The 23836-nt window shown below is 37.8% G+C and overlaps 1 protein-coding gene across 1 annotated transcript in view; it reads right to left on the bottom strand.

The window, feature by feature from the left end:
• Dennd5a (DENN domain containing 5A) overlaps positions 1 to 23836 on the bottom strand; it is a 70998-nt gene that overhangs the window by 17585 nt on the left and 29577 nt on the right. Inside the window, exons 5-12 of the mRNA XM_048787915.1 lie at positions 18903 to 18919; positions 15424 to 15866; positions 13942 to 14157; positions 12734 to 12968; positions 8023 to 8173; positions 6929 to 7022; positions 4364 to 4495; positions 1842 to 1994 (exon numbers count right to left, since the gene is read on the bottom strand). Coding sequence (XP_048643872.1) covers positions 1842 to 1994; positions 4364 to 4495; positions 6929 to 7022; positions 8023 to 8173; positions 12734 to 12968; positions 13942 to 14157; positions 15424 to 15866; positions 18903 to 18919 — 1441 coding nt within the window. The remainder of the gene's footprint in view (positions 1 to 1841; positions 1995 to 4363; positions 4496 to 6928; positions 7023 to 8022; positions 8174 to 12733; positions 12969 to 13941; positions 14158 to 15423; positions 15867 to 18902; positions 18920 to 23836) is intronic.

The following is a 23836-nucleotide window of genomic DNA, read 5'->3' on the forward strand; positions in this document are numbered from 1 at the left end:
ATCCCAGCAACTCAGGAGGCTGAGGCAGGAGGATCACAGGTTTGAGGCCAGGCTCAGCACTTAGCAAAGTCCTAAGCAACTTAGCAAGACCCTGTCTCAAATAAAAAATAAAAAGGGCTGAGGATGTGGCTCCATGGTTAAACAACCCTGGGTTCAATCTCTGCTACCGAAAACAAAACAAAACACAGTAGGTACAGTATGATCCCATTTGGATTTTTTTAAAACAGCTTTACTGAGTCATAATTCATATTACCATAAAATTCATACTTTTAAAAATGTGCCATTTTCTGCACACACACAAAAAAAATCTGGTTTTTAGTATATTCACATTGTCCAACCATCACCACTATCTAATTTTAGAAAATTTCATCACCCCCAAAAGAAAACCATCTACCTTAGCAGTCACTCCCCATTCTTCCCCTCCTCTAAGCCTCTAGAAATGCTTTATCTATTTTCTATCAAGGATTTGCCTGTTCTGGGTATCTGATATACAGGTTATACCATATATTTGTACTTCATTCCATTTAACTGCTGAATAACATTCCATTATATGGGATATATCACTTTTATTCACTCACCAGCTGATAAACAGTTGGGTTGTTTCCACTCTTTGGCCATGATGAATAATACTGCTATCAGAATTTGTGTATAAGTGTTTGTGTAGGCATTATGTTTTCACTTCTCTTGAGTACATATCTGGAAGTAGACTTGCTGTATCATATGATAACCATCTTAACATTCTGAGGAACTGCAGGACTGTTTTCTAAAGTAGCTGCACCATTTTACATTCCCACCAGAACTGTACAAAGGTTCCAAATTCCCCACATATTTGATAACATTTGTTACTATATTTTTTACTTTAATAAATGATAATGGTAGGTATGAAATTATGGTCCATTGGATAAGTATACTGCTATATGTGGATAGGCATTTGAGCACAGAGAAATGTTTTGAAGGACAGATAGGACACACTGTGGCCATACCCATGAGAACAGAAACTCCATGAAGACAGATCTTCGACTTTGTTCACTGAAGTATCTCATGTGCCTACAACAATGTCTGTAAGATCTGAATAAATAGTTTCTAGATACTAAAATTTATTTTCTAACTTTTTCATGATAAATGTGCTTTATGAAAATGTTCAAGTTCCTTTCAAATTTAAAAATACATAAAAATAAAAGATAAGCATCTTTTTAAAAAATTTTTAGTTATAGATGGACACAATATCTTCATTTTGTTTGTTTATTTTTATGTGGTGCTAAGGATCAAACTCAGTGTCTCACATGTGCAAGGCAAGTGCTCTTCCACTGAGCCACAACCCCAATCCAAAGCATCTTGATTAGCAGTTGAAAGTATAGTATATTGAAATAAGGAAATTCTCTGGGTATTAAGTGGTAAAAATCAAACATTCAACTTCTCTCAAATCTTAACTGGTTAAATCATCTACTTATAAAAGAAATGTTAATTACAATCCTTTTTCCACTGGGAATGTATAATTAGTGAAAGGTCCTTAGAGTATGTTTGATACTTTCTGAGCTCCAAGTTCTTTCTCTACCTCCAGGCAAGTACCACTGCTAAACAGGAGCTAACAGACTGGCCTTCACCTTTACTCCCATGCCACTTTTAATGAGTGACAAACACAGATTTTTGAAGTTTACTTTTTTAAAAAAAAAAAAGTTTGGATCACATTTGTTTGTTCAGCTATTTCATGTTTCATTCCATAAGCAGTATGCACCACTCTTCAAAGCCAGTCAGCTGGAGAAAAGGAGTGTGGAGAGAGGCTAGCAAGTAAAGTCAGGAAGATAGTTTGCTCAACAGAAGAGGTTACACACATCCATTACCTGTTTCACTTGTAGCCCATGACTCCAAATCCTCTCCAGGAGGTCACAGAGGCTAGCAATCAAGGTGTTTTCTTCCACCCCAGTGATGTTCACCTCCCCATGTCCTAACTCCACAGCCTCGCGACCCATCTTCTCCACCAGCATTCTCTTGGTCTAGGAATCAGTTAGTAGGATAGATAATCACAATGAGCAGGATCATGTACAACTAGAGAGAGCTGTGGCAGCCTGCACAGTATGCCCACTAGTCTGGGAGGGACAAAATAAATAAGCCCAAGGGACACAGTATACCCATACATGTCAGGTTGCAGGGAGTATATACTTTAAAAGTTTAGTTAAGAAAAAAAAATGAGAACATAGCAATCACCATAGGATCCTCAGCAAGTGATTTCATCACTCTGGATTCAGCTTTTGCATTTATAAAATGGAAAGAATCAAATAAAATCTTTCAGTCATACTCACCTCTTACATCCTGATTCTATTTACATAACCTTAAACAAAACTTCAAGCATACATATAATCTAGAAATATATCTGAAATAACTGTCAAGAGGATTAAAAAATGAGGATAATTAATAAAAATCTTCAAATGCTTATTATAAAACTATAACCAAAAAAATCTGTGTAATGATAATCACAATTTTTATTAAATATGTGTTAGGTGCTATACTAAGCATTACATTATCTCATTTAAGCCTCTCAACAATTTCAAAAGATAACTATTATCATTCTCAATTTACTGATGTGGAAATTGCCAGAAAATTTAAGTTACTTGTCCAAAGTCACACAACAAAGAAGTAGGAGATCTGGCTTTTGAACCCAAATCTGCCTTAATCTTGAGTCCAAGTTCTTAAGTAATATTTAATTATGCTATAAATTTTCAACATCTAAAAATCTAAAAAGCAGGGAAAATAAACACCCCTCAAACTACCCTGAAGAAGCAACAACTCTTAATATTTTGTCATTTCTTTCCAGTGTTACTAATTTTTTTATTGTAAAATATATTATGGGTGTTTATGTGTTAAAACACCCAGGTTAAAAAATAAAACAGTCCGTCTACACCTTTAAGGCACCCTATGTGTCCTCTTCCAATCACCTTTTCACCCTTGAAGTGACAACTTATACAATGAAACTAAACAAAATTAAGGAAATAATTGCCATGTATATGGGAATCTCTGAACAATATAATTTTAGTTTTGCCTGTATTTTTCTTTTATGATTTGGTTTTTCATTCAACTTTGGGTTTATGAAATTCATCCAAGTTGATGGGTATAACTGTCACCTGGTTCTACTGCTGTATAGCATGTCATTGAATGAAAAAGCCACAAATCATTTATTAATTGTCCTAATGACTGGCCTTTGTTTTTGTTTTTGTTTTTTTTTCCAAGTTTGGAACTATTACAAAGAATGGTGCTCTAAACTTCTTATACCTATCTCCCAGGACACACTGCAAGAGTTCCTCCAGGCAATATACCTAAGAGAAGAATTACTACATAATATTATGCTGTTTTCCAAAGTGACCGTATCAATTTGTACTTCCAACGAAGATTGCACCTGCTGCTTCACATGCTAGCCAAAACTTGATGGTGTTAAGACTGCTTACTATATTTCTTCAATTCTAAGCACCACATTTTCCCACATAGTACTATGTCTGAAAATGGCATGCCTTTCACAGTCATCATTTATCCAGGCAGTGGACACATAAAGCTGTCACTGCCTGGACTTGCATCTCAAAACTTTCGAATGAATTTCAGAGACAATGAAGGAACACTCTTTCAAGAAATGTAGCATACCAATGTTTTGATGGTAGGAAAGATAACATTGCATGGAAAATCTCAGTTATCTGCCAGCATGGTGTCACATGCTTGTAATCCCAGAGACCCTGAAGGCTGGGACAGGAGGATCACAAATTCAAGGCCAGCCTCAGCAATTTAGTGAAACCCTTGACAACTTAGCAAGATCCTGTCTCAAAAAAAAAAAAAAAAGACTGGGGGTGTAGCTCAGTGATAAAGTACCTGAACTCGATCCCCAATACCAAAATAATAAATAAATAAAAAGACCCTACATCTATCTTTCAATTTTTTAAATTATATATTAAGCTAATATCATGCAAAGCATATTTGCTCTCAATGGTATTATGCTATTTAAAACAATACAATTAATTCCAGGTTAACAGGATCTTAAAATTAGTTTTATCCCATTATATTAACAGTATTTTTTAAATCAAGAAGGAGTGGTCAGCTAGGCATGGTGGCACATGCCTGTAATCCCAGTGGCTCAGGAGGCTGAGACAGAAGGATCAGAATTCAAAGCTAGCCTCAGCAAAGTGAAGTGTCAAGCAACTCAGTGAGACCCTGTCTCTAAATAAAATACAAAATAGGGCTGGGAATGTGGCTCAGTAGTTGAGTGCCCCTGAGTTCAATCCCTAGTATCAAAAAAAAAAAAAAAGGCAGTGGTCAGAGCCAAGCAATGGTCTCCTTTTGTTGCTAAGGGAAACGACACGCATGCAGAAGCACCACAGCTCACCTTATTGCGGCACTCCTTCAGCAGGCCCTCTACAAACTTCCAGTTGGTTTGGGCAATGACTGATGGAGAGAGGTTGGACAGTTTGGGCTGGCGGATAGTGCTGCCCATATTTCTGGCTTCCTGGATATACTTCTACATCAAACAGAAAAATAAAAAGCTCATAAGTGACCAATAATGATGGGTGCCTGAAGAGGGCACTATCACCTCACATTTTCTTGCTCCCTCTTCTTGGTTCAGATAAGGTCAGGAGCAGAAAGTTTAAAAGGCAATTCTTGTAACAAATGGAAAAACTGAGATAATATGATTTCTATTTTTGCTGATAAAGAACTACATGAGTACTATATCTGTGATTTACAGATATAAGAGGCAAAAAAAAAAAAAAAAAAAAACATGGCTACAGATGCCTAGCTCAATGTGCCAATCCAATCAAATCTCAGAATACCTTGAGAAAATCATTTTTTCCATCAAGTTGAGAGAAATTACTCTTCTGCCCATACCAAATATTTCTACTCTTTCTAACCTTCCTAAATTAGGGCCTGTGGGCAGAGAATATAGCTTATTAGTAGAGTGCTTACTAATAGCATGTGTGATGCCCTGGGTTCATCCCTAGTACTCCATATGCTCAAATAAATAAAAAATAAAAATAATAAGTTAAGGCATGATAAAATAAGACTATACACTCAAAACAACTACTTTTCTACAATATACTGGTGATTTTCCATGTGTTATTTGTTTGGACATAAAATCCACATCAATACAGTAAACTACACACTTACATCTCCTTAGTAACTTCCCAGGTTCACAACCAACATTTTTACCCTATACTTCTCTTCTCCCTTCCCTCATATTTTTATCTAGCTGCACAACTCTGTCCACTCTGTGTTGTAGCCCCTTCATCATCAACTATCATCAACTCCCTAAGGTTTGAATTTAATTCCTATCATCTGGACTATTGCTACCATCTCCTAACTTGCTAGCTATCTTCTGTACGTCTCCCCTCCAAAATATGTGCCCAAAATATTCATACACCAAGCTTTAGAGCCTGTCATTTACTCTTCTCTTCTAACAAGTCTATCAATCTCCAAGGCTTAGAGGTTGATGTAGAAACAGATGCTGGCTCCTACTGCAAGCAGTTTTGTTCGTTGATTACTTGACTTTCCCCCTTAATAAACTGACATTCTCTGAGGGCAAGGCTACCTCCTTGTCATCTTTATATTTCAAAGTGCTTACCTCAATTGATTTTGACCAAAAAGCACATTCAAATAAATACTGCTGAAAAGAGTAATACAGAGGTGAGATGGAAGACACAGAAGTTAAGTTTCTGGGTTTTTTTTCTTTTTCTTTTCTCTCTCTCTCTCTCTCTCTCTCTTTTTAATTGACATGTTGAATTCTCAACTGTACCAACAGGAGTCAGTTTTAAAACAACACCAATACTAACACTTCTTATGCCACCCTTGCGAAAAAATCTAAGCAAGACTATATCCTGTAGTTCAACAGTTAAACATTTATATTCAAACCTTCCAGTTATCATCTATTCCTTTAAGAAATAGTAAAAGCAGCCATGTGCAGTGGTGCTCACCTATAATACCAGCAGCTTGAGACTGAGGCAAGAGGATCACAAGTTCAAGACCAGCCTCAGCAACTTAGCAAGGCCCTAAGCAACTTAGAAAGACCTTGTCTCTAAATAAAAATATTAAAAGGGCTGGGGATGTGGCTCAGTGGTTAAGTGCCCTAGGTTCAATCCCTGGTAGCAAAAAAAGGAAAAGAAAGAGCAAAGGCAAAACATTGTTTTCCTACTCACTGAAGTGACAGACACATGTGAAAACCATATGCTTTATTGGGTTATATCTGTGTAAGATAAAAATTATAGGGTTTTCTCTCAAAAAGAAGTTCCTTGAAATAGGCTTCTAAGGTAAAGCCCCATTTTCACAACTTCTCTGCAACTATGAAGGCAGGCTCTCCACCCTGAAGTTTAGAACTAGAAACTTTATTAGAAACAAATTATAGTAGAGCAGAGAAACCCAGCTTGCAAGCAATGAGGATTCAAGAGGTAAATTTGAGAATCCTCAGTCCTCAAGCACATCATCCCCCTCTTTCAGTCCCCTAAGAAAAAAGGTCAAGATTAACCATTTTAAATTAAGATATCAAAAAAATAGGAACAAGTGCCCTTGCTCCTTAGATTCAGATATTCGCAGCATTAATCCAAGTTCACTTTCCTCATTTTCACTCTAACAAAATTAACTCCTTTCCTACTACAAAAACAAAAAATGCCTTACCAACTTTAAAAATTTCTTCCCAACCAGTGAGTTTGTATCATGCACAAGTATGGAGAGGATCCACAAGGTCAGTGGCTAGCTGCCATTTACACAACATCCTCCATCCTGAATTATCATAACTTAGGACCAGTATCACATATCAAGAACTAGACCTATTATTAACCTTTCTTTAGGGGAAGAGGTTACTACTAGGATAAATGAATCAGACCAGAGACCAAAGAAGTGATAAAAGAGAAGGTGTGTACAGCAAAATAATAGGATCATTCTTTGTCATTCTTAAGTATCTCACCTCTCTCTGGTCATTATCTAAACGTAGGTGTTCTGTGTGCTGCTTCTGCCGATCTTTCCGCCTCCACTGGGCAGGGGCATTCCTTTTTGTCCACCTGACAGAATCAAAGCAGGCAATTAACAACATTCCACTATGGGCTGTGGTTGTAACTCAGTGACAGAGTGCCTGCCTAGCCTGTGCAACTCCAGCACCAAAAACAAACACACAAACAAAACACTAAAAAGGAGTAAGGTCAATTGACAAGAGAAAACCTGAATGTCTGGGAGGCCAATGCTGGGCACAAGAAACCACCAAGAAGTCACCAGAGACAGGTCAGAGATAAAAGCAACAACTAATATACAGAAATGTCACAATAAATCCCATTAATTTATATAATTAATATGTTTCTTATTTTAAAAGGACCCATAAATTACAGATATTTTCTCAGAATAAAGAAATAATACTCAGGAATGGTAGCCTGGAGAATTTGGCAGAATGTTGGTAGCTAATGAGTCAATTTATTACTGAAGATCTCTTTAAAGTAAGATTTCTCTAAGAGCTGACATTTTGGACTTTCTGCTATAAATGTGTTAACTACACATGTGATTACTGTTAAAAAGGAAGAATGAAGGGAAAGGAAAGGAAAAAAGCAGTAATTGAATGAGAGAACATCCCAAGGAACACAGACTTATTTATATTGAAACATCTACAAAAATCTATAGATCCAAAACTACAATCACTCAACTCACACATACTCATCTCTAGAAGTACAGTAATCCAGCTGTTATCTTTTTCAGTTCAGGCTCCAATTATTTCAACCACCACTTATTGAAAACTATATATGCAATCCAGGCATGAGATTATTTTAAACCATCTGCAGCCTGGTTTTTTGTGGGTTCTGGACATGTATAACAATTTGCACAGTGGAGACAGGAGCTGACAGACTCTGTCACCTATCTTCTTATTCAAACAAATGAACAACCTACATAGTCAGGTCTTCTCCATATTTGCTTTATAAAATTCTGAGGTCTTTGGAATAGCTCCAGCTCAGATATGAATGACCCTCACTTCTGTGGCTTGGAAGCTAGGTTAGGGAATTTCTGGGGTTGACTCACTTGTTGCTGGTTGGCCCAGTAGAAAGTACATCAGACTGCAGCTTAGGGAAAAAGCCTGGTTCATACTTCCCTTGTCCAATCTTCATGTCAAGTAAGTGTGGGTGAATCGCAGTATGGTCAATTTTTGCCAGACGCAGCTCAATTGCTTTCTCTGGATTAAAATATTTTTTAAAAAAGTCAAGTCAAATATTTTTTTTTAGAAAGAGTTACTCTTCCACTTCAGCCAAGATGCAGTAAAAAGGAATAATTTTACCCTCCTTCCTAAAATAACAGGAAAAAAGAAACCAGGCAAAATACATGAAAAAATGAATTTCAAAACATTGGGCAGTGCTCCCTGACAAACAGGAAATAAACGAGGTAACTCTTAAAACTGCCCCAGTTAATTGCCTTGAGAGAGTTTTCAAGCTGTGGAATAGGAAGGGGAAAATTAGACAAGAGTCTAGTGGTCTCCCTGAGTTAAAGAGACCAAGGTAGCTAGAGTTAACAAGAAATGGTAGCAGAGAGGAGAGAGAACCCAGATTTGCAGGGGGTCCCCCACTTGAGTATTCAGTAGGTTAACTGATTAGTTCAAACAAGTAAAGCAACTACTCAAGGATGGGAAAAGAATCACCTGAAAGTTTAGAAGGAATAATATATACAGTTCATATCCAGAGCTAGAAAACCAGTCTTTAAAACCTCATCATAGGTCTTTAAATCATCTTTAAATAGATCTTTAAGCTATCATTCATAGGTCTTTAAACAGAGTACTAAGAAGAGTCTTGCCTCAGTAGAGGAAAATAATTAGCCACAGACTAAAGGATTCTCTAGTTCTACCAAATAAATATCTAAAGGAAAGCCCCAAAGAATCAAACTATTTCCAAATAAATTATATCCCAGAACAATAATCAAGAATATTTGGGGCTGGGGATGTGGCTCAAGTGGTAATGTGCTCACCTAGCATGCGTGAGGCACTGGGTTTGATTCTCAGCACCATATAAAAATAAAATAAAGAGGGGCTGGGGATGTGGCTCAAGTGGTAGCGTGCTTGCCTGGCATGCGGGAGGCACTGGGTTCGATCCTCAGCACCACATAAAAATAAAATAAAGACGTTGTGTCCACCGAAAACTAAAAAAATAAATAAAAAAAAAATAAAATAAAGATATTGTGTTCAACTAAAACTAAAAAATAAATATTTTTTTTAAAAAAGAATATTTATAGGAAAACAAAGTATCCAGGACTCAAAACGGTAAAATTCATCTAATCAAAGATTACCAGGTATTATGGTTAAATATTAGGTGTCCCCCAAAACCTCATGTGTGGGGCAATGCAAGAAAGCTAGGAGATGGGATGACTAGGTTATGAGAGCTGGCCTTCTATGGACTGACCTCTGAAACCATGAGCCCCCCAAAATAAGCTTTTCCTCCTCTGATTTTTCTTGTTTGGTCTCTTGCTTATAGCACTGAAAAAGCTGCCTAAAACACCACCAGGTGAGCAAAGAAGCCAGATAATATAACAAATGATAGAAAAAAAAAAAAACTAGTCATGATTGAAGCCAAGCCAGAACTGACACAACTGTCAGAATTAGCAGAATTAGAGATATTAACAGTTACATTAACTATATTCAACTATGTCACAACATTGTTTAAAAATCAAAAATTACAAAGCGACCTGAGGAAACTTTTTTTTTAAGGTGGCGGGGGGGTTTAATATTTATTTTTTAGTATTCGGTGGACACAACATCTTTCTTTGAATGTGGTGCTGAGGATCGAACCCAGGCCGCACGCATGCCAGGCGAGCGCACTACTGCTTGAGCCACATCCCCAGCCCCCTGAGGAAACTTTTGAGGATAATAAGTATGTCCACCAGTTCTTGATGCAAGTGTAAGCATATGCCAGCACTTTGTGTACCAATTATATCTCAAAACTTTCAAAGAGTAAAAATTTAAAAAGCTAATAACTCTCCCAGCATTTTCTAGAGTCATGTAGAAGAACATCTCAACTTTGGCCTTGCTATGTGTTCTAGGTCAAGTCATCTTCTGTCTGGGCCTTCTTCACTTCCCCTTTCCCTTTTCTCTTATTCAACGAAACTTTGAATGGATCATAAAATGAAACATTTTAAAGGATCTCCAGTAAGATGTCTTTAGTTATGTTATTACCATTTTCCAATCAAACTGGTTCAAGAAGCTAAGATGTGGGATGGGATAAGATAGCTGTACTACTACTCAAGGTTAAGGATCTGAGGCCAGTGGCAAGAAGCCTGCTCAAGCATATTTCAAGTGTGTATATCTGGTTCATACCTAAGAGATATACCAATGACAAGGATAGACCCAGGATTTCTGGAAGCAAAGCAGATAGCTGCCTAAAGCATCTCTGGGACACCCATTTTTCTGAAATAAGCCTTACAAATGAGGGTTAGTTAACTCTGCATTCCATATTCCAAAATCCACATTCTTTTTCTTTTTTTTTTTTTTTTTTTTAGATGGTAATGGACTTTTATTTTATTCATTTATTTATATGCAATGCTGAGAATTGAACCCAGTGTCTCATACATGTTAGGCAAGTGCTCTGCCACACCCCCAGCCCCCAAAACCCACATTCTAACAAGCCCATGACACTAAATGCTCTGGCCACAACTGAGAGTAGAGTGATTCAAATCAGTATGTTGCAGTGTTCAGTGCATAACAGAAGGATTACAAAAGGGATAAGAGGGATGGGGCTGTAGCTCAGTGGCAGAGAACTTGCCCAGCATGTATGGGGCACTGGGTTCGATCCGCAGCATCACATAAAAATAAACAAATAAAATAAAAGCATTCTGTCCATCTACAACTACAAAAAAAAATTCTTTTTAATTCAAAAAAGGGGGCGGGGGGATAAGAACTGATTGCCTCAACCCTATGGCAGATGAGTAGGGCCTCAACTGACTACAGCATCTGTCCTTACAGTGTCTAGCTATAAGCAGATGCCTCACTCTACTCTAGTGTGTCATACTCAAAATACTGTCATTTTCAATGTACCACAAAATGAAAGGGATTGGAGCCTGATTTGCACTATGATTTAGGAAATGGTATGCTAAATCCAGTTTTTTAAAAAATCTTCATTAAGCTGCTCAGGACCAAAGCCTTAGGCAGGGTGTAGTCTACTTATATGGGTAATGTGCCCTTAAGCCTTACCTAAGAATCATCTTAAATGAAAAACCTGGGAGAGAAGCTATTCAGTAAAGACAGAAGGCTAAAAAATGTAAGGTTGAGCTAGGCATGGTGGTGCATGCCTATAATCCCAGCTACTCAGGAAGGTGAGGCAAGAAGACCACAAGTTCAAAGCCAGCCTTGGCAACTTAGTGAGATGCTGTCTCAAAATAAAAGTAAAATGGACTGGGAATGTAGCTAATTGGTAGAACAACCCTGGGATCAATCCTCAGTATTATAAGAAAAGAGAAGGGAAGGGAAGGGGAAGGAAGGGAGAGAGGGTGGAGGTAAGGTTGATGAAGGCAACAAGACTTTGTTCAAACTGTTATCACTTGTATCCTCAAAACCTAAAAACAAAAACAAACAACAACAACAAAACTCAAAGCCTGGTGTATCCATTCATTTGGCAAATATTTGTTGAGCACTTAGCATATGTTAAGCATATATATGGTGGTAGTTATATGGAAAATGAATCAACAAAAATATACAAAAATACAGTAAAGAAACTGATCATCCCATAAGGAAGTGAACCCACTACTTAATCTAACACATTGAGCTGAGACTATCCTCTAAGTTGATCGAGATGCAGACTCTGTGAACAGAAAGGCATATTCAATCATTTGTGTAGTTCACAACTGTTCATATCCATGTGTGCCAGGCACAATGCTAGAGGACTAAGGTTAAGAAAATGAATAAATATGGTCTCCACACTTAAGCTGTTCCTAATAATTATAGCACAAACAAAAAAAAGAAAGAAAGAAAGAAAAGAAAAAAGAAACTATAGAGTAAAGGGAAGGACAAAGCATCAAAGGGCACAGAGGAAGAATCAACCGACATATCCTAGGGCATCACAGAAGGCTTCAGAGAGAAGGGATGTAGGCTAGTTTTATGACAAATATCAACTTCTTACTCATTCACCCCTTCTTTCTTGATTATAGAACTTCAGTATTGTCAGGGTAACATTACTCTCAGTTCAGTGTTCACTTTCACAGCCTTCCTTGCACTTAAAGGCAGTTAAAAACATGACTCTGGCCTATGACTCAAGAGAGCTTATCGAGAATTTCCAGGAAAACTTTTGTTTTCTGATGAAAGGGGGAAAACACAGCTGTTATCAACTTTTTCCTCTTGTTGGCTTGCATGTGAATATAAAAAGCCTCTTATAACCATGAGGTTATCAGCATAAATCATAAAAGCCAACATGCTAAGGAAAGCTGAATAAAATGATAGAATCTCAGTTCTGAGCAGCTGAGCAAACACCAGCAACCACCAATTTTGAACTTCTTGCTAATTTAAGAAAAATAACCTCCTGCTTAACCCACTGTTGATTAGGTTCTCTATCTCTTACAGCAGGACCCATTCCCAATGGACACAAGTGTTAAAGGATGACAAGAAGATTGCTAGGCAAAAACAAAGAAAACAAACATTGCAGGCAATGGTAAAAACATATGCAGAGGCAGAAACAGAGGAAGAGGCGGGCTGTTTAGGAACCAAGACCTGTTGATGACATAGTCCAAGAGACTAAAATGTATAGCTCCCAGGAGGCCTTACCTGCTTCGTCCACAGTGGTACACTTCTGGTACATGGATGTTCGGAGAGTAGGCGTCCGAACATTCAACAGCCTGATCTTGTCCACCCGAGAATCAAATACCCGGAGAACAGGGTCTTTATCATCATCATCATGACACATGATTTTGTTGTCAATGAAAGATGCAAACATCTGGGTCTCCAGGAATCTTGAGAGGAAAGGCAGGTAGGGCTCAGGCTGATCTGACAAAAAAGATGCCTGGTGGGATCAAAAGGAAACAGTTATTGACAGGGAAAGAGTATGTCAGCCTTGAACTGCAAAGGCAACATGTCCAACGGATGCAGTAGGTGAATTCTTCCAGAGCTTTCCAGGTCTTTATGAAAAGCAAACTGCAAAATCCCTTCCTTCTTTTATTTTTCGGGGAGGGTGGGGTGGGGTGGGGTGGTACTGGGATTGAACCAGGGGTGTTTACAACTGAGCTATATCCCCACCCTTTTTTATTTATTTATTTTTTTAGTCAGGGCTTGCTAAATTGCCTCAAACCTGTGATCCTCCTGCTTCAGCCTCCTGAGTGGCTGGGATTACAGGCATGAATCACTGTGCCAGGCTGTCCCTGCGGCTTCTTTTTTAAAAACACTCATACTGTTACAAATTTACTCATGTAACTTTTTGAGGCAACCAATCAATCTAAATGAACACCTTTGCCTTAAGAGTCCTTTTCTGCAGCACTGCACAGAAAGGAAGGAGGAAAAGGAAGGGGGACAAAAGTGGGGAACAGGAGAGGAGAGGAAGAAAGAGAAGGAAGAGAGAGTCCTTTGTCTGGGTATAAATCACCTGATAGTAATAATTAGCACATCTGTTTTTAAGCAACACAACCTTCTAGTTTACCAACATCTGAAGACAATAAAACTTGTTCCACCCAGTGAAAGGTTGAGGAAGGAGGATTGCAAGTTCAAAGCCAGCCTCAGCAATTTAGTGAGGCCATAGGCAACTTAGACCCTGTCTCAAAATAAAATAAATAAATACATTTTAAAAAGGGCTGAAGGGCTGAGGATGTGGTAGTGGTTAAGTATCCCTGAGTTCAATCCTCCTGGCTCACAAACCACCACCAACCCCCCCAAAAAATCACTTGTTTCAGTAATATTGCAAAAGAAAATCTCATTTTAGGTTACTTCAAGAAGTAACTGAGTTCTCATTCTAATCACCTCTTCCCCAGCAATATTACACTCACTTTATCAAAGTTTTGCATCTGCTCCCGGTTGGTAAACCAGGACTCCTTATCCTGGCTGGGCTGAATAACAAACACTTCATAATCTGCAAACATCTGAGTAAAACGATTTGCAAAAACTTCCCGGATCTGAATGTTTAGCTGGTAAATTCTGAGTTCTTCTTCATCACACTGAACTTTAATATCCTTATTGTTGCTGGAGTCTTCACGCACTTCCAGCTGCAAAAAAGAAACAACAGCTGAGTACAGATACTCTTTATTTTATTCAAAAGAAATGCAAATCTTCTAATTTTTTTCCCAGTGGTTATTTACTTAGCAGCAAAAGTAAGAAGGTGAGAAAAAAATAAGGAGAAATGAGAAGAAAAAAATAAAAGAAAGGGATTCTGATCAGGAGGAAAGTTTAAAAGCTCCATTTGAAGGTATCTAGCAATTCAATGAAAGTGAAGGTACCATCATAAGAGAGAAATTCAGCCACAGAGGAAACAGTGCTGAATATCTCAAGGGCCAAACAGAAAGGAAGGAATGTAGGAAGTAATTGAAAAAAACAGTAATACAAAGAATCAAGATTAGACGTTGGTTCTCTACCTCTTTGGATTTCTTCCCCAAGTCACTTTCTGTATGTTTTTCCCTAAGTATTTTCCCTTTTAGAGGACAAACAAACAAAAAAATAAAACCTTTTTAATCTCCCTAATTATCTCTCTGCTCTTTAACAGGCCATTATTTTTAAAAAGAAAACATATAACTTTTACACAAATATAAGAATGGGAGAGGTAAGAAGAAGATAGGTAACAGGACTGGGGTTTAGGTCAGTGGTGGAGGCTTGCCTAGCAGGCGTGAAGCACTGGGTTCAATCCTCTGCACCACATAAAAATAAATAAATAAACAAAAGGTACTGTGTTCATCTACAACTAAAAAAAAAAAAAAAGAAAAAGAAAAAGAAAAAAGAAGATAGGTAACCAAGTACAGAAAGCTTAGTTTCACCAAAGTCAGAAAACAAAAGTTAAATGCATCCCTGGAAAGAGCACAGGATTAGAATTCAAGAGGACCAGTTCTGGCCTCAGCTCATCTATTTGCTAGGCATTGAATCAGGCAAAACCATTTGGGCTCTCTAAAATTTGCTTTTTTCAGCTATAAAACAATTAACACCTGTCCTAAGTTCCTTGGGTTGCTGTGAAACTCATAGGGCAATGAATTTGAAAAAAGTTCTGATCATTACCACCACCATTCTCTCCAATGGAGTTACTCTGCTATAGTTCTCACACAGAATTGCAGCAGGCTTTCCTTAACATGTGTTGGAGAAGCTATCCAGATTCTGATTTGAGTAGCATTTGCCAGGACCACATTTACTCTAGAGCTGAATCAGTCTCTTACTGTACACAAACATGCCTTGTGCTGAACTGGGTGCTTTATCATCCCACACCTTACTCAACAAGGACAGCATTCAAGCACAAATGAAATTTGTAAGACTTAAATTCAGCATCTTACCTTTTCTAAGCTTACCCCAGTCCTCTTGACCAAGGCTTGCAGCCGGGCAATAGTTTCATTCTCCTTAAGGAGCTCATAGGAATGCAAAGGGGAACTAGCAATGTTCCCATTCCTCTTGTCAGAGACAAGCTCAGAGGCCCGGAGCCTTTTCAACTTAGAGGCACTCTCGCTGCAATGAAGGTTTCCTTCAGGGGGAATGCCAAATGCCATGAGAATCTCAGAGACTTCCTGGACAAACTCCAATTTGTTGGGAAACTGAGGCAAGTCCTCTGGTAGCTCGATGAAATGGTTATCAACGTCCACAAAGCAGAGGTTAGCCTGGAAATCAAAACAGGAGGAGTCATGCAAACAATTCCGAAAAATCAAGGAAGAAGTTTTATAAAGGATAATGAAAAGAGAGGGAAGAGGATACACCTGAAACAGGAATATATGAGAAGTTGGGGCTCAGATGAGATAGACCTGACAGTTTCTAGTTGTGAGATTTAAGGAAAGTTACTTAACCTGACTCCTTTTCCTTGGCAATAAAATGGAGATAAAATTAAAAACATTCATGTTAGAGAGTAGTGAGGATATTGTGTTACAGATATTAAGCATCTAACACAGAAATTTAACATGTAGTATATTCTTTTTTTAATATCTTTATTTTATTCATTTTATGTGGTGCTGAGGACTGAACCTAGTACCTCACATGTGCTAGGCAAGCGCACTACCACTGAGCTATAACCCCAGCCCTACATATAGTATATTCTCCTTAAACATTTGATAAATTCATGAATTCTACAGTCAGCAAAAAGAACAACTGCAACTTAGACTTTCTAACGCCTAATGTTTGTGGCTGATCCTGATGATTCCTATGCTTTCTTCTGGCTTTAAGACTGCTTCTAGCCGCACATCTGTAATTCCAGCAGCTCAGGAGGCTGAGTCAGGAGGATTGCAAGTTCATAGTCACTCACCTATACCTCTAATGGGAGCCTGCATAAGTCGTATACTTCATTCTTTTTAACTTCTTCATTCTTCTTTAATCTTTTTGAACATGTCAAAGTCTTTCCTATCTCAAGATCATTACTTAACATGGTTCCCCATTATTCCTGAAAAACATTTTCCCTATACACTGTGTTACATAGTATATACAAATGTTCAACTTTAAAGTAAGATATCTGTGTTCCTAAGTGATTGCAACAATTTATATTTTTACCAGCATTCTAATGCAACCTACAGATTCAAAATCCTTTTAAAACTTGGTATCCTCACACTTTTGAAATTTTGCCAATGAAAGGAGAATAAAATGGTATTGCATGGTACATTTGATTTATACTTCTCTGCTGATGAAATTAAGAAATGTACATTTTTGTGCAATTCCTATTCATATTTTATATCATTTCTCTACTGTGTTGCTCATCTAACCTTCTTAATGACTTATAATTCTTTTATATATATATTTTTTGGGGGGTGGGTATAACTGAGGATTGAACCCAGCGGTGCTTAGTCACTGAACCACATCTCTAGCCCTTTTTTAAATTTTGATACAGAGTCTTACTAAGTTACTTAGGGCCTTTCTAAATTGCTGAGGCTGCCTTTGAACTCATGATCCTCATGCCTCAGCATCTAGAGCCAGGATTACAGGCGTATGCCACCACGCCCAGTTCTTTATATTTTCTTGATGCTAACTCTTCATGGGTTAGATGTTATTCAATTTTCTCCTAGCTATTATCTTTAAGATATCTTTTTTCTTTATAAGAAGATCAAATATGCCAATCTATTTTATGGGTAGTGATTTCTGTATCTTGTTTACACAATGTTTCTCTATGCAGAGGTCAGAAAGGTATTCACAGACATTTTCTTCTCTGGAAGATTTAAACAAGTGCTTTTGACATTTAAGCTTTTTTTTTTTTTTTTTTTTAAGAGAGAGGAGAGAGAGAGAGAGAGAGAGAGAGAGAGAGAGAGAGAATTTTTTAATATTTATTTTTTAGTTTTCCATGGATAAACATCTTTATTTTTATGTGGTGCTGAGGATCTAACCCAGCACCCCGTGCATGCCAGGCGAGCTCATTACCGCTTGAGCCACATCCCCAGCCCCATTTAAGCTTTTTTAATCCATCTGAAATTGATTTTGTTATGGCATGACGTTATGGCATGAGATATGAGATATGGATCCTTTTTACTTTCCCCTTATTTTGTTAGTCAGCTTTTGTCACTGTGACTAAAATACGCAACAAAAACAATTTAGAGGAGGAAAGATTTATTTTGGTTCACAATTTCAGAGGATTCAGTCCATAGTTGGCTGGCTTCAAGGAAGAAAGATCATGGTAGAGGGTGAGGCAGAGGAAAACTGTTCAGCAGATGGCAGAAAAAAAATAGAGGGAGAGACAGAGAGAGAGAGAGAGACAGAGGGAGGAAGGGAGGGGGAAGAGAGAGAGAAGGAGAGAGAAAAGGAAGAGAGAGGGAGAGAGAGAGAAAGAGACATGCACATGCACCAAGAACAGATAGAGTCCCCAAGTCACACACACCCCAATCTTGTGATCTACTTTCTCCAGCCATGTCCCACCTACCTATAGTTTTCATCACCTCACAGTAAATCCATTTAAATTATTAATCCATCAGATGGATTAATTTACTAATGAGGTCAGAGGCCTCATGATCCAATCATTGCCACTCAACCTCTGAACCTTGCTACATTGAGGACCATGTTTTCAACATACAAACTTTTAGGGGGGCTTTCTAGATTCAAGCCATAATACACAATTTTTCTAGCATCATCATTAAGTAGTCTCTCCTTTGACATGATATCTCCAATTGTATATCAAAATGCTGTTTTGTTGATCTGTTTATCCCCGGGCCAATAAATCATATTCTGAAAGAAGAGGCAGGAGGGTAACATGATTAAGACCAGCTTAATATAGCTATTAAAAAATTTTCAAGCTAATTAAAACTGTATGTTTTATAGGTCCTGCATGTTTCATTCCATAAACATTTACTTAGTCAATAAATTAGTCTGCCTACCAACATACAACTAAAAAAAAAAAAAAATTCTTGTCTCAAAAAATTCAAAGACTAGAAGAATCTCTTTAAGTTTCACTTTCTAGAGTTTTACAAGGACAAAACTTTGAGCCCTACCTGGTTAAAGGGTCCAATAAATACTTTTTTTTTTTTTAATTTTTATTGTTGGTTGTTCAAAACATTACATAGTTCTTGATATATCATATTTCACACTTTGATTCAAGTGGGTTATGAACTCCCATTTTTACCCCGTATACAGATTGCAGAATCACATCAGTTACACATCCATTGATTTACATATTGCCATACTAGTGTCTGTTGTATTCTGCTGCCTTTCTCAAATAAATACTTATTGTCCAAAAATTAGCTATTTTTTATTCATTCCTTTTAATGTTTTAAAATTATAAATGTTGTCAGGCCAAGTAATCAAAAAAGATACTAAAAAATAGAATGAACTCATCTTGTCATATCACTTGCCTCACAGGTCTTATCCATACACCTATCAGAACAAGACATTGTGACCACCAGTGAGGCATACAATGCAATCATCAATCCACTTGGTTCTCTTCTCTTTGGAAGAAAAAAAGCAATTTCTCTAAAAGGAAGTGTAGAGGAAGCTAAAAACTAAATCCATTCAACAATATTTAGTTGGCTTTTCTCCCATTGCTGTGAACCAAATATACAGTGTCTATAAAGAATTTCATAAACTCCAAATGATGAGTCCACATTTGTGGATATCCCCTGGTCAGAGGTGGCTGAGGTTTCAAGAAAGCAGCTCAGACACATTTCAAAGATGGACTATATGAAAATAAAATAGGAACCTCCAGTAGATACCACTAGTCATCCTTCGCAAAATTGGGTTGAAAGAGGAAGGAGTAAGAAGGCAAACGGAGAGCCAGGATCAGTGGCTCAGGAGGCTGAGGCAAGAGGATCACGAGTTCAAAGCCAGCCTCAGCAATGGTGAGGCACTGAGCAACTCAGTGAGACCCTGTCTCTAAATAAAATACAAAATAAGGCTGGGGATGTGACTCAGTGGCTGACTACCCCTGAATTCAGTCCCCAGGACAAAAGAGAGAGAGAGAGAGAGAGAAAGCAAACAGAAAAAGAAGGTCATTTAATTTCTAAGTACATACAAGCCTCATGTTGTTTTCTCCCAGCATACAGAGAAATATGGCAAACAGAAGCAACTTATAAACCAATTCCTTGGGTACCCCTTTCCTTAGCTGACAAGAGCCTCACTCCTGCATAATAGCTCTGGGGAGAAGCAATAGCCTAAAAATGTACTAAACCCCAAGTGTTCAGTTTTCTTCTGTTAATCTCCTTTATTGTTGGAGGAGCCATGGGAAGACCTGGACAACCTGGGGAATTGACCATATCGATTTCCCAAATCCCATAAAAATCTCCCAAATCTCTTCCTGTGAAGGGTCACAATGCCCTTTTCTCAACCCTGAGTTTCTAACGCCAAATCACAATCAGCACCAGGCATAGTGGCTCACACCTATAATCCCAGCGATTTGGGAGACTGAGATACGAGAATCTCAAGTTCGAGGCCAGCCTCAGCAATTTAGCAAGGCCCTAAGCAACTTAGTGAGACCCTATCTCAAAATAAAAAATAAAAAAGTGCCGGGCATATATTTAGTGGTAAAGGGCATCTTAGTTAAATCCCTAGTACCCCCCATGAAAAAAAAAACAAAAAAAACATAGCCAGCTTCTCCCAATAGTCTATCCTTATGTCTGAAGGGAAGTTCACCATTCGGATTACTGGGGGTAAGCTATTTAAGAAGTATTCTAAGAAAGGGCAAGAAACAAAAACCAAGACAGAATACTAATATCTAATATTTACTCTAATATCCTCTGCTTATTTCCCTGACATGGCTGTGGATGAAATAACTCCTTCCTAGATTCAGACAATGGAGCGTCAAAGAGAAGCACAGGGCTAGGGATGTGGCTCAAGCGGTAGTGCGCTCGCCTGGCATGCGTGCAGCCCGGGTTCTATCCTCAGCACCACATACAAACAAAGCTGTTGTGTCCGCCGAAAACTAAAAAATAAATATTAAAAGTTCTCTCTCTCAAAAAAAAATGTTCTTAAAAAAAACAAAGAGAAGCACAGAACAAAGGATGCTTCCTCACAAAAACAGCTCAACACTTTCACTTGCTCAGGGTCAGTTGAGTGCTATGTGTTAGTGAAAAGGGGCGGGGGAGGGGGCTTTTTTCATACTTCTGATGTGCAAAGATGGGGCAGCAACTGATTAATTCTTTTTTAAAAAAAATATGATTTTTAAAATATCTTTATTTTATTTACTTACTTTTATGTAGTGCTGAGGATTGAACCCAGGGCCTTGCACGTGCTAGGCAAGCGCTCTACTCCTGAGCCAGGACCCCAGCCCCCACAACTGATGAATTCTGATCTGGGGGGGCTAGGAAATGTACACTCTTCATCCCTCTGGAGGAAGTCCCTTTTAGATAACAAGTTTGTCCTACCTTGCTACCCTGATGATGGACCCTGTCACAAGCCCAGGTGAAATCCTGAATCCTGTCTCAAAGCAGAGTCTAAAGATCCACATGGTTTGCTCTAAGTTGCTAAAGCTGGCTTTGAATTTGTGATCCTCCTGCCTAAGTCTCTTGAGTAACTGGGATTGCAGATGTGTAGCATTACATCTGGCTAAGATACCACACAGTTTAAGGATGTCCACCAGCTGAGTACAGTGACACACAGCTGTAATCCCAGAGACTTGGGAGGCTAAGGCAAGATGATTTTAAGTTCAAAGCCAGTCTCAGCAACTTAGCAAGACCTTGCCTCAAAATAAAAAATAAAAAGGACCAGGGATGTGGCTCAGTGGCTAAACACCCCTGGGTTCAATCCCCAGTATAAGAAAAAAGAAAAAAAGGATGTCCAGCAAATGCTGAAATTAGTTATCTCTGGGTAATAAAATTTGAAATAATTTTATTTTATTGTTGACTTTTTTACCATAAACATGTTATCATTTCTGAGATACCTCAAAATTGTATTTCAAAGATACTATCATTCTCCTTTCATTATTGTGACCTTATAGTGTTTCTCTCCTTTAGAAAGCCAGTTCTCTTCTCCCCAGTCTAGGATTTTCCATAGGGACTACACAGATTCAAATATCCCAGAGGTTGGTTATCTACTAAATAATCAAAGTAAAAAGTATCTGGATATTAACTGTCAGAGGGAAAACCTGGGTAAAATGGAACTCCAAGACCCTAGAACTGCTTATGAAGCACACACTGGTATTCTATCATCCAAATGTCAGCAATCCACATGGAGAGACCGAAAGCTCATGTAACAAAGGCTATAGTAGTGATGGGGAATGCTGCAAAAGTAGTCAAACAGTCCCTTTAAGAAAACTGCTGGTCTCCAAGCACCCTCTTCATATTTCCACATATATGAAGCACACAAAGACCAATGTTGAAAGATCCTAGAGGGAACAGAACTTGCTCCAAGCCAGGCATGGTGGTACATACCTGTAATCCCAGTAGCTTGGGACAGGGCTGAGGCAGGAGGAGGGCGAGTTCAATGCCATCCTCAGCAACTTAGCAAGGCCCTAAAGCAACTCATTGAGACCCTGTCTCTAAATAAAATTAAAAAAAGGGCTAGTGATGTGGCTCAGTGGTTAAGTGCCCCTGGGTTCAATCCCCAGTACCAAAACAAAAACAAAAACTTGCTCCAAGTATACTAAGAAATTTGCCTTCTTGGTTAATAACCTATTTATCAGATTATGCATGTAACATCCCTCCTTGAACTTCAACTTTCAATCATTTCTTATTATTCCTTATTCTGACTTCACAAAATCAGAATTAAATAAATTAGAAGTAGATATCAATGCTAAATATACATTTGCTTAGAAATAAGCCAATCCCAAAGAACAAAGGCTAAATGTTTTCTGATATGTGGATGCTAAGTCACAATAAGATGGGGGGTGGGGTGGAGATATTTTGGACTAGACAGAGGGGAGTGAAGGCAGGGGATGGGGCATGGGGGAGAAATGATAGTACAATGAACTGGACATTATTACCCTATGTGCATACATGATTACATGACCTGTGTAACTCTACATCATGTAAAACCACATGAATGAGAAGTTATACTCCATGTATGTATGATGTGCCAAAATGCATTCTACTTTCATGTATAACTAATTTTTTAAAATTTAAAAATATAAAATTTTTTTAAAAAAAAAAACATACATTTGCTTAAAACAAAAACTAAAAAGTTCTCTTTCTCCAGTCTTTGATATTATTCTTCATGAACATTATGGATACAGTAGACAAGTACACAAAAAATCCAGTATCTCAAGTCAATAGTTTTCTCCATCATTTAGATCTTTTTTTTTTTTCTTTAATTAATTTTGTTCTACCCCAAAGAACACAAACCTCTGAGGAGTGAGTCAAAAGAGAAAAAGGAATGGAATTTTTTTTTTTTTTTGTAGCTATAGATGTACAGCATGCCTTTATTTGTTTATTTTATTTTGTTTATGTAAGTATATTTCTTTTAGTTTAGTTGGACACAATATCTTTATTTTATTTTTATGTGGTGCTGAGGATCGAACCCAGTGCCTCCCACAGGCAAGGCACTCTTCCACTGAGCTACAGCCCCAGTCCAAGGAAGACATTTTAATTCTAAACCAAAGAAAAGAGGAAAAGGAGCAAAAAGATGCATTTGTTTTAAAGTATCACAGATATGGTCTAATTATCAGGGCATTAATCAAAGATGATACCCAGATGCCCAATTAAGTTTTGTCCCTAAGCAATTCCATGAGAATATTCTCTTGTTTAGAGGTCTCCCTACTCATATTCCACACATATGTATGTATTTTTTTAAATCATCCTCCCCTCCAAAAAAAAGTATTTAGAATTTACTGGGGATACAATTCAATGTTTGAGTGCTTGCCTACCATGTGCAAAGCCCTGGGTTTAATCCCCAGCATGGGAGAAAAAGAACTGGTGGAGGGAGGAAACAAGAGTTATATATACTCCAAAGTCTTCTTCCCAAGCCTGCCTTTTTTTAAAAAAAAAAAAAATCATTCTTTTTCCCCATATTTTTTATTGATACATTATAATCATACATAATAGTGGGATTCCTTGGCACATATTTGTATATGCACATGACATAACAATATAATTTGGTCACTATAATTTCCCAGTATTTACCCTTTTCCTCCCCTCCTTCTTCCCTCTGGTCCCTTTATTCTACTCTACTGGTCTCCCTTGGATTTTCATGAGATTCCCCTGCCCACCTTTTCTCTTTTCCTCTTTACCTTCAACATATGAGAGAAAACACATGACCCTTTGGCTTATCTTCCTTAACATAAGGCTCTTAGGCTCCATCCATTGTCCTGCAAGTGACTCAACTTCTTTCCTTTTTTTTTTTTTTTTTTTTTTTTTTTTTTTTTTT

Source organism: Marmota marmota, unplaced genomic scaffold, assembly GCF_001458135.2.
Source record: "Marmota marmota marmota unplaced genomic scaffold, marMar, whole genome shotgun sequence".
NCBI lineage: Eukaryota > Metazoa > Chordata > Mammalia > Rodentia > Sciuridae > Marmota > Marmota marmota.